The sequence below is a fragment of the Cladophialophora immunda genome (assembly GCF_000835495.1).
Source record: "Cladophialophora immunda strain CBS 83496 unplaced genomic scaffold supercont1.5, whole genome shotgun sequence".
NCBI lineage: Eukaryota > Fungi > Ascomycota > Eurotiomycetes > Chaetothyriales > Herpotrichiellaceae > Cladophialophora > Cladophialophora immunda.
The window spans coordinates 2,804,378-2,820,003 of NW_015622545.1; the positions used below are offsets into that span (position 1 = coordinate 2,804,378).

At 51.1% G+C, this 15,626-nt stretch overlaps 2 protein-coding genes across 2 annotated transcripts; one reads left to right on the forward strand and one right to left on the reverse strand.

Annotated features, from left to right (window-relative positions):
* Positions 1 to 8,049: 8,049 nt before the first annotated feature.
* Positions 8,050 to 9,158, forward strand: PV07_09130 (uncharacterized protein; the record flags this gene model as incomplete). The annotated part of the gene is made up of 3 exons (XM_016396359.1): positions 8,050 to 8,628; positions 8,680 to 9,021; positions 9,081 to 9,158. 3 exons carry the CDS (start codon positions 8,050 to 8,052, stop codon positions 9,156 to 9,158), a joined length of 999 nt encoding a protein of 332 aa, XP_016246215.1.
* A 4,781-nt stretch (positions 9,159 to 13,939) lies between these two features.
* Positions 13,940 to 15,268, reverse strand: PV07_09131 (uncharacterized protein). Its single transcript, XM_016396360.1, has 2 exons — positions 14,871 to 15,268; positions 13,940 to 14,797 (listed from the first exon to the last, which is right to left on the reverse strand). The coding sequence occupies exons 1-2, from the start codon at positions 15,065 to 15,067 to the stop codon at positions 14,254 to 14,256; spliced, it is 741 nt and encodes a 246-aa protein (XP_016246216.1). The 5' UTR covers positions 15,068 to 15,268; the 3' UTR covers positions 13,940 to 14,253.
* Between the last annotated feature and the right edge of the window lie 358 nt (positions 15,269 to 15,626).

Below are 15,626 nucleotides of genomic sequence, written 5' to 3' on the forward strand. Positions count from 1 at the left end.
GAGAAGTCGCCAATAAACCCCAGAGCGAACCTGTACTGCGGGAGCTAGGCAAAAGGTGCCAGCCACGCCCCGCTGATTCTCAGCCTGGGCATCCTACTATGTATGTCCGCTGAACCCCCCCCTCCCCGCATCTTGCCGGTATAGACTTTTTCACACAATCCCCGGACCCCGCCACTGGATCTGCGAATAGTCACTATGATCAGTCTGGTCCTTGCGGTGGAGAACAGGACATGATATGGACGTATTCTCGCCTACATTAAGTTCGATAATTTAGAAGCTGTAACTTATATCTCTTCCTGTAACTCCATACAGCAGCTTATATGATATGGTACAGTAGCGCTCCAGTGTCGATGGGCATACTGATACCAGTGATTCCGGTCGCTCCACTTCCAGAGAGGTAAACAATCCCTTCTGCAACCTCCTCAACATCTGTTGCCCTTTCCATCGGGTTGGATGCTTTTATTTGCTCCTCCGTGATGTTATGGGCTTTGAGAAGGGGAGTGACTGTCATTCCGGGGCATACGCAGTTGATGCGTATACTTTGATTTGCAAACTCTCGAGCGTCGCTCCTGGTAAGACTGACAACGCCATGCTTAGAGCTGCTGTAAGCTCCACCACGTGGCATACTGGACAGGCCAACTAGCGACGCGGTGTTGACAATACTACCCCGATACGCGCGCCTGACTCCCGGGACCTCAAGGGGTTCTTGTTTCAGCATCTGTGTGATCTCCCATTTATGACAATTGTATACCTAGAGATAGAAATCAGTCGAGAGAAGTGTCGGGGCAAATCAGCTTTGCTGGGGCTTCCTTGGGCTTCATCATGCTTTGCCATATAAAGTGCCAACAACGCTTGATAACTTACACCCTTAGTATTGACGTCGTGCACGCGCTTGAAGGTCTCGACCGGCATATCAGTTGTCAGAACTCCGGCTTCTGCTATGCCGGCATTATTGACGGCAAAGTCGACACGACCAAACTCCTTGACACATGCACCAACCATGGCTTCGACGAGGGCGCCCTTGCTTACGTCTAGCAGGTGCGTTATAACCCGGACAGCCGGGAATCCTTTTTGGACCTGTTGTTTTGTCTCTTGCAGCCCTGTGTCCGATATGTCCGCTAGAAAGAGCCTACTGCAGCCTTTTCTGGCGAAGGAGATGGCTGTGGCCTGTCCGATTCCTATCCTGTCTTCTCAGTCTCTGGAAAATTTCAAGAACAAGGTAGACAACATACCCGAGCCTGCTCCTGTTATAAGTGCGACGCCGGCTGCGATTACCGCGTCCATTGCATGTACGGTTGTAATTCTAGCTTATTCAAGTTGACCTCCTTGTCTGACTGCCAAAGAAAGAGTATGTACTTCGGTAGGGTTTTTAGATACTAGAAGCTATGTGTTGAGTGCTCGAATTCATGTAAGACGTATGGAGGTGCTTGCACAGCGCTTGAAGGTCATTCGTTAAGGCGCCGGGTGTGATCTCGGCGAAATACCCCTCGGCAGCTGCGAAGCAAAGCAATACCTTTTTTGCGTCCCATCACCTGCCGACGCCGGATCGGTTGGTTCGATTTTGTCTCACTCGGTCTCTTGTCATAAGGTAGTGTCGAAACTTGAATTCTGCACCTTGATAAAGCCTGCACGCCCTGAACATGGCAAGTCTCACGAAGGAAGACATTGTGGAATCGCCGAAGATTATGGCAAACTATTTCAAAGACGAGGTGGCCTGCATCACGGGAGCTGCTTCTGGTTAAGATCCCCCCCCAAAACCCAACCCAAAAGATGGTCCATTTGTGTCCAATAAATCTAACTATGATCCAGGAATCGGAAGAGCAACCGCACTGGCTTTTGCAAGGGATGGCAGCAGAAAGCTCGTCCTGGCAGACATCTCTTTGCCCGGTCTTGAGGGAACGCGTGACAGTATCAAGGCTAAACATCCAGATGTTGAGGTCGAGATCGTGAAGACCGATGTCACTAGCGAAGAATCAGTAAAAGCATACTATAATGCAGCAATATCAAGGTTTGATCGCATCGACTGTGTCGCCAACGTTGCCGGGTACATTTCGAAACACGGACCCATAACTATGCAAACTGAAGAAGAATACGAGAGAACGTTTAACATCAATTTACTTGGTGTGAGTCTCCTAGCCGTTACCTCCACAGCCGCGCTACTGACGGTAGTGCTACAAAGGTCTTCCTCTGTCAGAAATTCGCCCTACAACAATTCCTTCGGCAAGAGCCGTTGCCCGGCATCGAGCAGAGAGGAGCAATAGTCAATGTGGGCAGTTTATGTTCCACCGCTGCGATTCCAGGCATGTCGGCGTACTCTGCTACCAAAGGCGGTGTTTTCGGGCTTACCAAGAACGATGCGCTGGACTACGGACCTCAAAAGATCCGGATCAACTGCTTAGCGCCTGGGAACACATTAACACCCATGCTGGAAGGTGCATCTACGGAGGCATTCAGGGCACATTTCGCAGCCGGCACGCCATACCAGCGCCTGGCAGATCCTATCGAGATGGCGAATACCATATCCTGGTTGTGTTCGCCGATGGCATCGTACGTCACGGGCATTTTGGTCCCTGTTGATGGTGGTCTGAACCTGAACACGGCGTTATAGAGCGGTACGCGTGGCCATAGTCAGTCAATCGGAACGAGACCACTAAAAAATTCCGTCATAGACACCTCAGTGATGATGAGATCATTGTCGACTCACCTGGTCAAAACACCGAGAATCCATTTGCTTCCATAATATGCCAATTAGTCGGAGACATACACGGCGGCGAGGTGGATTGAGGCATGCTAATTCGAAACGGAGTTTCGCCCGCATTGCGTCCTCTGGTCCTTCGGCAACCTAGGCCGATTTCCCTTCTCGGAGCTGTCTATTTCCTATTTCCGAGCAAATTTTTGAGAGGGTTGCCGGCCGTGGTTTTTGTGGCGTCTTCGGTGTAGCCTCGTCGGTGTAGCCTCGTCGGCGAAGCCTCAGTCCTAGAGCCTTGCCAGGGTCCACCCATCTCAATCGACAAGGCTGGGCCGGAATTAGCGCGGAACCAAGAACCGATTTCTGAGACGTTGATACATCGAGAGAGCTGAAGAGACATTCAAATCCCTGCGGAAACCAGTTTTAGTACCTGAATGAACCAGCAACCGAGGGCCTGCACGACCGCATACGTCTGATTTCTCGGCGAACCTCTAACCGTCTTCCTCCATGGCCCAAGAATTCTGTCTCGGGAGCGAGCATGCTCCAACATCAAAGTGGAACAACTTGCTAATCACAGTCTATGGAGAGATGCTTTCTCGATATGTCAATAGCGCGTGGTACCAATACTACAAAATCATGCTCTATCCAGCGGGAGGGGGGCCTCAATACCAGTGGAGTCGTACAGGTAGATGTTATTTGGGCCCTGCTCGTGCCAACGCCCTCAAAAACTTGCCAAAATCGATTCATGGGACGAGATCGGCTATAAAACCGTGAACTATTTGGTTGACCAAATGGTGCATATGTGCTGCGGTCTGGAATGTTTCTTGTATCAGTTCAGCAGCAGGGTACCAGTGTAGCAGAAAGCGCCAAAGATCGAGAAACACGAGATTGTAGCCTGCTATGCTCAGACATGCTTCGAGCATGGCAGCACTATCAAAGGTCTCAAAGGCAAAACGGGATACCCCGACAAAGGAACTTATAATCCGCAGTCCTCATGTTCCAGCAAGCAAGTGGTATATGACTCGGGGCAGTCGTCCAGAAGGTGCCGTAGGAATTGGCTCGTTCATATCACCCTTCCCGCGAATTTTCGATCTCGACGACTTCAGGGTTCTTTCCGGTTATCGCAAGATCACTTCTTTTGAGCTCCTCATCGAAAAACCTCTTCTGTTCGACAGACATATGCGTGAGGTCAATCTCGACCTTCTCACCGAACAGCTCTGCAATCTCTTCCAGGGTGACGCCTTTCGTCTCGGGAAAGTATTTCCAGATGATAGGGATGCCGCATGCCGGGATAATGATGAATACGAGATAGAATTTCCAGCCAATTGTGCTGAACGCGACCGGTGCCACCTGAGAGAACACTATACCTTGGCGTTAGCAAACCGTGCAAGATATAATAAGGGAATTTTAAGAACGTACGCAGCGCTGGTACAAAATAACCAATGATACACAAACACATGCCGAAGGCGCGCATATAAGTCGGGAAGATCTCTGCACAGTAGACGTAACCGGTAACGTCGCAGCAGAACCCATAAAAAGTGGCATACAGGAAGACAGAGAGGACGCCGAAGCCTTGTCCAACTCGATTTGTGCCATCTGCGAACTCTGCCACCATCGCTGTGAAGAAGGCTACTGAGCAGACTGCACCAGTCTGGACCCCGTTAGCGATCGACCAGAGGCGGGAAGGCAGATCTCACCAATCCGAGGAGCAGAAGTGTCTTGCGGCCGAATCTGTCCACGATTCGCGCATTTGTGTAGTTACCAATAGTGGCCCAGGTGTTCCAGACACCTAGGAGACAGATTGTGACCCATCCACTTAGGCCGATGTTCTCAAATAAGATGACCTGAAATAGGGTGAGAATCCCGTTCGCCACAGGAGGTGGTTCAAACATACCATGTACGTAATAATGGTTAGAACACCAGAACACTGAAGTAAGACCCTAGTCATTGCGTCAGCGAAGATGGGAGCCGAATTTTCCGCTGGGAGACCGCACTGAGTCAAGGTTCCAATGGCAAGGCGCCTGCGAATGGACGGCTGCCTCAAAGCCTTGGCTATAGAAACGCCATTCAGAGCCTCGGCCTCGAGTTGTCTGCGAATTTGCAAATGCTCTTCTCTAGCAAGAAGATTGTCGCTGTCCCCAGGCACCTTGTGTAGCCGCTCCAGGATCCGAAGCGCCTGTTCATGGCAGTCTCGAGATACTAGCCACCGAGGTGATTCAGGAAGCCACATTACCGTAGGAGCCAAGATCAAAGGTGGAAGGCCTGTATAGAGTCAGCTGTAAGCTCGGTTGAATGAATGTTGCATATACCGCTTAGAGATAGAGGTAATCGCCATTGTAAGCCTTGATTCTGAGCGAAGGAGCAGCCAAGGCCTATCCAAATTGCGGAGGCCTTGAACGTAATGTCAGAGAGATTGGCTAATTGGAGGAAGATCGATTGGACTTACAGCACCCACTCCAAGCATGACACCATGCTGTCCAACCATGTGACCACGGCGGGATGCCGGACTAACCTCGCTTTGGTATATCGGTACAACCACCTGAAAGCCACCAGCGCTTGATAGCTTTGAGCCAGATATCAACTTCTTCTAGTCAAAGGAACTTACCATATCCCAGAGAATGAACGACCCAGTAGCAACATCACCACGTGTTGAGCTGCCCCGAGCAGAATGCCGCCCAGAATGCCTGCGATGCAGGTTGCAAACAACGCTCGACGGCGACCAAACCTTTCAGATGCCCATGCCCCGAGAATAGCTCCGAATATGGCACCACCACAATAGCACGCTGGGATTGCTAGGAGATTCGATTTAAGCAGGAGTCCACGAGGTTCGAGAAACTGCACACTTACCGCCAATCACTCCGGAGGTCTGAGTTACGTCGAGGTGGAAATACTCATAGAACGACGGCATCCCCAGTACGGGGCCAGTAACGTTGACGGTGAACCCGAAGGTGACTGACCCAAGAGCCACCACCACAACGATTAAGAAATTGTACGTGCTAATCTGCTGCTGCTTCGCCATTGTGAAGTAGGCACCGACCGGCAATTTGAAGATATGGGTTGATCAATCTTGGGAGATGAGAAGTCCCTTTTGTCCTTCGCGATATACATTTTTGCGTTTGCGGCCATTGGCCCTCCCCCTATTCATGTGACCTGACCGGTAATTGAAATGATGATTGATAGACTTCAATCAAGCAACGGCGAAAGTGTCCTCTCGCTCAACCGGGGTTTTCAAATGTCCGTCATTACGTTGCCAGCAAAGCAGGTAACCTCCAGTATCCACCTCCATTTGGACGAATCGGTGAGTCGGTGCCGAAAAGGGGTATCACCGTCTACCCGGGACGGGTTCTTAGGATGGGGCTGGGTCCTTGACGCTACATTGCCCGGCGAGCTCAACAGTGAAGGACCGGCACCAGATGATGGGAAACGGGTCTGGAACATTTACCCAGAACATTTTTCTCTGCTGACGACCCCCGTTGCAAATGTTAGGTGCCGAGGGTTGAGCCTATTTCAGAAACAAGGAAAGCGAGAGTCAGTCTCAACTATCTGGGATCTGGGGAAAGATTACGTGGTGCTCTGATCGATTTACGTGGATTTTTGTCAGATTCGACCGGTTAGACTTTCTGTTCCATCTCGAGAGACATCGTATATGTAAGACGGTGTACACTGTAGACCCCCTCCTCTCGGAATTCACTGCTTACTTGCCGCGATGGCAGCCTCGAATTCCAACTTCACACTTTCCATCATATCACTCTTCGAGTGCACCGGATTCCATCCATATTCTCGGGCGCAGTCTGCTTTGGTCAAAGCACTAAAACACTGCGGTCAGCCTTCACCCCCACCCTCACCCTCACCAGAAAAGGATTATAAAGAGACTTACGTCGACCCAAGTCCCAGTTCGCAAAACGTCGGGAATGGGAACAGTACTTCAGCCGCCTTTTCAGGGTCGAGGTGAGTTATTTCGTTCGTCTGCAGCAGCCCGAGCTGAGTCCCGGTCTCGGCGATGGTTTGCGCGAGCTCAAGCCAGTTGAACGTGCCATTCTCGGAAAATATAACGCCCATCTCCCCCGTCGCAATGTCTTGGCCAGAGAGGATCCTCGACAGGAGGAGCGAATAAAGTGAGCAGAGATCGTGAATGGAGACACAATTCCAGACACTCGATCCGTCCCCGACAACCACAGCGTGCCCTAATTTGATTGCGGCGCGCACCAATAACGGCGTCTGAACCGTGGACTGGTTGAATTGCCCGGTGCCTCTGCCAAAGATGGTAGGTGACATGATACTGCTGGTTTTCACACCTTCTCGCAGACCGGCATCCAGGACGGCCAAATCGGAGGTACGTTGGCCGAAAGCATCCACGGACTCTCGAAATCTCTGGTAGGCAAGGATATCTTCCTTGTCCGAGTATGTTCTGGTTTCGGTGAAAGCCTTGCTAATCGGCTGATTGGCAATGTTTGAAGTTCCAGATTGGTGGATATAGTAGACCTCTTTCCCCGACAGCTTCTTCCTGTCCCCTTGGCCTGCAATCAGGGCTTCACAATAGGATGGCTGAAACGTGAAAGCAGGGTCAATAATCACGTCGAAGTTTGCTCCGATCTTTTGCAAGTGGTTGGTTGCATCTCTTTCTTCGAAGACAACAGTGTCGACGCCCTTGTCTGCGAGCAGTCTTGCTTTCTCCTCGTTGCGAAGCAGAGCACTTATCTTCACCGGTTTGATCTGCGTGCCGTTGGATCCAAGAAGATAAGTCAAAACTGAGCCGCCACTGGTTGTCTCATATGTCAGACTCTGTACTGCCGGCGACAATGCTCTGAACGTACATGTATCCTGTAACTCCAGTCACCAGGACTGTGGTGGCCGCCATCTGAACTGGGTGTCGGTAGTATAGAAATAATAGATTGTTGCAGTAGACCTACGAGGAGGGCCGGTTGGTTTCAAGACAGTCAAGGCACAGTCTGTCCTATTTATCATCATACAGAATAGCAATCACATGCTGGCATTCAACGACGGCGTGACAAAATTTACGCTGCAAGGATCTGATTACATATCCCCTGGGTTGAATGTAGGTCTTCCTTGGGTAAGAAAAAGGAAGGCCGTGTCGGAACAAGGGCGTGACTGAGTAAACGAAGTGTTTCAGATGGCGTTAGACTGAACAAAACAATGTCATGACGCCGGCGTACCTCCTTGGTCCGCCGGCACCGGACGCTCGAAATCGGCCTTCTGGGCCACTGGAATTAATAATATCGCGGTGGAGCAGTCCTCAATGTATTCCGCATGTTGTCCAAGAATATAGCCTAGCAAAGAGGGACTGGTAGAAGCCCTCGACAAAGTTCAGAAGTGCATCGCACACCGAGGGGCAACAAGCCATGACCTCTGTGAAAGTCATTGTCGTCCCCGGTGCCACCGGAAACCAGGGCGGCTCCGTCGTCGAGACCTTCCTCAAAGAACCTGGATGGCACGTACGTGGAATCACGCGTAACCCTTCGAGTGTCAAAGCCCAGGCCTTGTCTGCCCGACGGGTGGAAATAGTCCAGGCTGACATGGACGAACCGAAGACTCTCGAGCTTGCCTTCAAAAGTGCCACAGCAATATTCGCCGTCAGCGACTTTTGGGGTTTGTATGGCGATCCTGCGAACAAGGATAAGCCAAAACCAGGAACTCCTCTCAATGTTTGGGCCGCGGGGCATGAAGAGCAGCAGCTGAAGAATGTCATTGATACAGCTGCCAAAGTGCCGACATTGGAGCGCTTCATTGTATCCTCCCTGTCGAACGCGACAAAATGTTCCAAGGGGAAATACTCTCACGTCTACCATTTTGATTCAAAGGCCCGGGCCGTCGATTACGGGCGAGGAAAGTACCCGGATTTGTGGAAGAGAACCAGCATCTTCCAAGCTGGGTTTTTCCTCAGCAACTACGTCAGAAATCCCTTCACTCAACCTCAAAGGGTATGAATCCTTCGTGAACACGACGCCACATTGTGTGCTAAAGCTCTGCAGAATCCAGAAGGCGTGGTCCAATTCATCGGTCAACTAGACCCAGATGTCAAGATGCCCATGATCGCCCCAGAGGAGGACACGGGCCCGGTTGTGAAGGCTCTTGTAAAAGAAGCCGCGGGCAAGAACGTCATTGCATACAGGGAATGGATAAGCGTGCGAGAATTGGCCCAGACCTTCACCGAGATGACTGGCTTGAATTCAGAGGTTATTATGCTCTCAAAAACTGAGGCAAATCTACTCTTGCCACCGGAGTTGAAATTGGAGCTCGACGACAATTTTGCGTATTTCAACGAGTTCGGATATGAGGGCAGGGACGATCCCACAGTTATTCACCCATCAGACGTACGTATTGAAGAAAGTTCTCGGTGATACATTCCTATATCTAACTACTCTGCCCGCAGCTGAGCTCGCCCCCAGATTTGGACAGTGTCGCCAACTACCTCAAAAAGCAAGATTGGTCGAAGGTCCTGACTGCATGATCGAAGGAAAGCTGCGGCTGATGCTCAGGAAACCAGGTTGTTTCGAAGACAGACTGCTGAACGTTCCAATCTCTTTTCTTCAAACCCCGAAGTCGGTGGACTTTGCGATAGTTTCCATCTCTGCATAGTCACGCCCCAAACGCTTCAACTTTTCGCCAAAAATGGCGTAACAGTCTGAGCCTAGCTGGATACGCAAGACTTGGTCTTTCTCATGCCCTGCCCACAGGTTCTGAAATAGGCCCCGCCCTTCGACAGCGTCAAGGACCCGGTTCCCAAACCGTTTAGGGTCACCCTGTACCATCGTTGGATCTCTGCCAGCCGCGTCAACAATGTCCATCCACTCGGTAATCTTCTCCTTATAGTCCTCTGTGACTCCGCCGTCTGCCTTGATGTTGTTTGCGGGAAATCTTGTCCTGAAACCCCCAGGCTCCACGATGAGTGTCTTGATCCCGAATGGTGAAAGCAGGGTGGCGTATGATTCGGTCAGCGACTCAGTCGCTGCTTTGGCCGCACTGTACATCATGTGTTCGGCTTTGCTGACGAAACCCCATATGGATGATATGGTGATAAGAGTGCCAGAACGATTACGGCGCAAGATTGGAAGCAGGGCCTTCCATATCCGGACGGCTCCGAATAGATTGGTCTGCAGATATTGGGAGATCTGGCCCTCGCTCATGTCTTCGACTGCTCCAAGAAGGGTATGCCCTGCGTTATTCACAACCACCCAATGAAGGCGCTCGTGTTCAGTGTCGGCGAGTTGAGTGACAATGTCCTGTGCCTCGGGCTGAGAGACATCCAGCTCCAGCCATTGGCCCCCGAGCCGTTTGAATTCGGGATTGTGCATGTCAGCGTTTTGGATGTTGCGACTTGTCCCAATGACCCGATGTCCTGCACGCAGTGCCGAAAGGGCAATTTCGAGGCCTAGACCCGACGAGGCACCCGTAATGAACCATATTTTTGGCAATGCAGAGCCGGACATGCTGATCTTATGATGTGTTCTGTCCGGATTATTGTCATTGACAGGCGCGTGGACATCGGGTTCCCTTTTATATTTTCGATGCACACCGAAGTGCCGTCCATTCAAAGAAGACCGAGCTTCTCTCGCACGGCCTACCCTAGGCGTTACGACGAGGATGCGGTGCTCTTTGCGGCTTGCTTCGCATTGCGGGACCAAAGTGGACACCGGAGCGGACACATCTACCACCTAAATCCGAACACAAGACTATAATTCTCTTCTTTCCACGACGCTGATAAGGCAAGGCCGAGGTGGGGCAATTCAATGGGCAGTCAACTGGGTCCTTCGCCGCCCAGGCTCGATTACTGCCGATCTACACAAAATCTCACTCTCATAAAGCACCTCTTGATTCGCTTCTACTTGTCCCAAATATCTTGATCTCGACTTTGTCACATATATTCCAAAGGTCTAATTATGGAATTCAAAAGAAAAGAAGTCCCTGGGAGAATGCTTGTACAGTATCTCTATCGAACCGGTCTAGCCTAATATACCTGTTCCAAGATTGAAGCCGCCATCGACGACTATGTATGCCCCTGTTACATAGGATGCCTCGGGTGAACACAGCCACACGATCGTGTTTGCAACTTCCGCTGCCTCTGCAATCCTTCTCAAGGGTAATTTCTCCGAAAGGTGATCTCTAAACTCCCGAGTTGTTGCAGCCATTATCGGAGGTGTAATGGTAGTCCCCGGAGCCACACAGTTGAGCCTAATTTTCTGCGGTCCGAAATCGAGGGCGTCAGATTTCGTCAGACCCAGCACGCCTGCTTTAGCGGCAGAGTACATTGACATTCCTGGCAAGGCGACAGTTGAGCAGGTGCTACCGACGTTCACAATGACGCCGCGCTGCTCCGAGCCTTGCAAAGGTTCCTGTTTGGTCATTTGACGGAGAGCGGCTCTTTGAGAAAGAAAGACCTGGAACAGGCTTTGTAAGCCAAGGGGTAGCTATCGAGGGAGGTGTTTCTTTGCGGACTTACTCCTCGAAGACAAGTTGCGTATGTTTTGTCCCATTCACCGTCATCTTGCTCTAGGATCGTTCCATACTTTGCGACGTAACCCGCAACGTTGGCCACGTAGTCGACTCTCCCGAACTTGGAAACCGCCGCACCATAGCAGATTTCCACCGAAGTCTCGTCCGACACGTCGGTGCATACATCTTCAATTGCCACACCTGGATATTTCTCCTTCAGATGCCCAGCGGTCTCTGCCAGTCCAGGGGCCGATATATCGGCCAACACGAGCCTTTTGCAGCCGCGCGACGCAAATGCCTCTGCTGTTGCCCTTCCGATGCCTGGAACATTGAGTTAGACAGATGCAGGCAATGAAATTATGCCCGAACTTACCAGAACCACTTCCTGTTATCAAGGCAACTCCGTGCTCAAAGTAGTTAGCCATTGTGACACACTGTTCGGTCAATACGCTTCCCTGCGCCAACTAGAAAATCCAACAGTATTTGAGGAAGTAGGTAGTCATGGTCAACTCGGCGATGCATTTTGTCCGGAGGTTTCTTCGCAGCAGAGAGAGGGACTCATACTCGTCTCGGTGCCGGTACACCGAAGTGTGGAGCAATATCAACAGTCACCCGGATGCGACCGTCTAGATCAGCCTAAGCATAGGCACCTTGATGGACCACATCGTCTGAGAAACAAAATAATTTCCTACGACGGACGTTGGAATCTGTCAGGAATTTTTTGCGTGACGAGGAATAAGTTGTATGATGTCCGAAAGAGCCGCCATGGATCCGGTCATATCCAGAGGAGTTGCATTGATCACAGGCTCCGGATCAGGTAGGTCTCACTGCTCGGAAGATTTCCCCCCAAAACTACATCATGGTTGCGTGTGTGATTCCCCTGTCGATCAAGCTGACCGATATCTACAGGGATCGGCCAGCAGATTGCTCTTTGCTTTGCAAAGAAAGGTTGCTCCCAAATTTTCCTCGTTGATCTGTCCGAACCAGGGATGCTGGAGACGAAGAGTTTGATCCGGGAATTCAGCAGGAAGGTGAAAGTTGTGATTCACAAAGCCGACGTAAGCTCTAGCGGCGACGTCAAGGCTATGGTAGACAAATGTGTCGAAACGTTTGGACGCAGTGGGTAACACGATGGCCCGCTACCGGTGTCTGCCGTCGGCTAATAAGTGTTTGCAGTTGACTTTGCAGCGAACAATGCCGGGATCACTTCTCCCGTGGGCTTGACTACGGACCTAGATGTTGCCACTTTCGATAAACTGCACAATGTAAACACGAAGGGTGTACGTTTCAGTTCGTCTCCGCGCTCACCAGCCGCGGATCTCCTGAGATGAGTTATGAAGATGGATACCGCCAGGTCAAGTTCTAATGTCGATGTGGATAGGTATACAATTGCCACCGACACGAAATCGGTCAAATGCTCAAGCAAGATTCTCTGACTGTAGAGGGTGTCAAGTACGGATATCGGGGCTGTATCGTCAACACGGCTTCGATGTGCGGCCTTGCCGTTCAGCCTCTCATGTCCGCGTACAACAGCACAAAACACGGTGTTGTCCTCCTCACTCGCTGTGATGCGCGAGACTTTGCCACCTCCGGAATACGGATCAACTGCGTTTGCCCGGGCATAGTGAATACGCCGATTCTGGAGACCGCGGAGTTGTCCCAGCATTGGATCATGGAACAGAGCCCCATGCGGCGGGTTACAGAAGCGTCAGAAATCGCGGAGGCTGTGGTGTTCTTGTGCGGGAGCGGCGCCACTGCTATCACCGGGATCAGCATGCCTGTAGACACAGGCATGCTATTGTATCACATCGTGTGACCGAAAGGGATGGGGCTGAAATGACCACTTTTGAGCTCGAACAAAAGTGCATATCCAAGAAAGCGGAGGTAAGAGGGATAAATCGAGTCTCTGGGCGAGCAGGTGCTATCGAAGGCGAGCGACGAAGAGGGAGAGAGTTTGAGAAGACCGATATTCATCAGAAATGCTGTCGAAATCCTCCATGGCCTTCTTCATCTCTGCATCATAATGTTCATTTATTTCTGCACAAATTCGACCATATATCCGTCTGGGTCTCTGACCCAGCAGATATCCCTATGGATATCCCAAAGTGCCTGATTCTCGTTATTGGTGGCATCATCCGAGGAAAGACCAAGACCGGCCGCGATCGAAGACCGGCCGTCTGCGTCTCCCGGTCTCTTCACAAACTCGACTCCAGCTAACTCAATCTTTGTCACGCTGCACCAAGGTGCGGAACCGTGAAACACAGCTTAAAAAGGCCGAATCCCGAATGTTGGGTCCCGTTGGTAAGCAAGGGAGGCGAATTCTGCTTCCTTTGTTCAGTCCTCTGTGCACGGGGTATGATGTTTTGCACAAATAGGTACATGGGCAATCTCTAATCTTCCCTCTCGATCAAGGTAGCCTGGCTCCGTGCCTGGCAGAGGTGGCCTTGGAAACCCTAGAAGCCATTACTGTTAGCGTGTCGAAAGTCATCGTCGCCAGCTGTTGCATCCCAACAACATCTCTTTAAAATGCGAGTGATTTGCCCGGATCTGATACGCGAATCCCAATGTGATTGAAGTTGGATCCATGGCTATAAGGGGTGCTGGGATTTAACATGCTTGGTTTGATCTCTTTGTCTCAAGGAAGGGTTCCTGTTTGCTGGAATGGGAAGGGAAGGGGGTCGATGTAGACTAAATACTAACCCCGATCGGCTTTTCCCAATGAGGCAATATGCACTCTTCTCATAATATTACCACGGCGCCGAGGTCGTAGTCAAAACGGCAATGACATATCGCCTACACGGCGTCACTAGGCCGCTTCCAACTCCGCGCCCACCCTCCTTAATGTCAGTGGCGAGTATCCCGGGCCGTAACAGTTCTAATGTCATATCAAATGATGGTCACCTCACCGCGTAAGGTCTCTGGACATAATATGCAGTACTAGATAGTACATTCCTTATTCCTTTCATTATCCATTTAACAGTGCCCGGTTTTCCAGCAAGAAGTATTGGTAATAGTAGCGATCGAGCCACGTGATTCCCTGTTCATCAGCAAAGCCCACCTCACTCGGATGCGTGCAAAGGCGGTGATACCACCCGCGTTGTCTCGGTCATCATTTATCCCTGCGTGCGAGTCCCGCCGTCCCTCTTCTCCTTCCACTTGAGACCTGCCCCGTCCAGCAGACTCCAGACTCTACATATCTTGCCCTGTTCCAGGGCGTAAAAAACATGCTCGTAAAACGTGTCTTGCGTCGTTGGTGTCGGCTTGTAGGTCAATTTGAGCCTGGCCGCGACCGAGCCGTCGCATTTGTGTGCACTATCATCCTTCTTGCTAGGAGTGCCAGCGGTGCTGGTACTTTTCGCAGCAGTAGCAGGAGTAGGGGAAGTGGTGGGACTAATCAGACTTTGATTCTTCTCCACGATGAGCATGTCGACCTCAAAGTGCAATCCGGGGAGGTCCCTTTTGCTGTCACTTATGAGGCTTGCATACTCATCGACCGACATTGGGTCGGAGCCGTTGTGGACAACGCCGGGCTTGACGAATTCGGCGAGGTCCCCCGCGCGACATTGGCTGTCGTTGATTTTGGAGATGTAAGCCAGATACTGATGTCTGAGGTCTCCATCGAAGCGTTTCACAATCGGGTTGTTTTCCCACACGTAGCTTTTGTCTCGTCATTAGTGGCTGAACGGGCGGTAGCAATTGAGCAGGACTTCAACGCCCAAAGAATACTTACTCGTCATCTTCGTCGTCGTCGCGGTTTCTGTTGCCCAGCACATATCTCGCCTTTCCATTGGGCTCGGTCTCTTCCTCGATAGCTATCTCGCTGAGATTCGAGATGATGTCGTCTATGGTGGTTGCAATATCCGTGTGGTTGGCATGATGGCCGTGGTGTGAAGAGTCACGGCGTGCGTCATGCGCATTATGGGGCATGATTTCCGGGACTGCGGTATCCCGACTGATTGAGAACTGTAGAGGAAGTTTATTCTCTGGTATTAAAGTCGAGGTTTGAGAAGAGATGTCGCGGATGAGGGGCGATCAAGATATTTCTAAGCCATATTCAATGGTATACGCGCCATTAACATTGGGATCTGCTGTGTCTACGTTATGTCGATCATACCACTTTCACGTGACTGTTATTGCAGAGCTGCTGGACCATCCAATCGGGAATATCTCTGGTGCTCTACCGTTGCGGTGCTTGTGACAATCTACTGTGCAACACTTTGCGGGGAGGCGCTTCACGCACAGCCACCCGTGGGCTCAGATGACGCAGCCCTCGACACCGGATGAAAGTAGGCGTGCTGACATGAAGATGACAAAAGGGGTTGCTGCAGCCTTGAGGCCACCCAACCTTGCCCCTCGAAGGATATTAGATTCTTAGATTCTTAGATCCAGCAGAAAAAGCCCCCGCCTCCTCCATCACGTCACGCAGGAGGTCTCTCGAGCATCACCGAGTATACATACCCAGCTTAGGGGCGAGTCTGAAGACCCC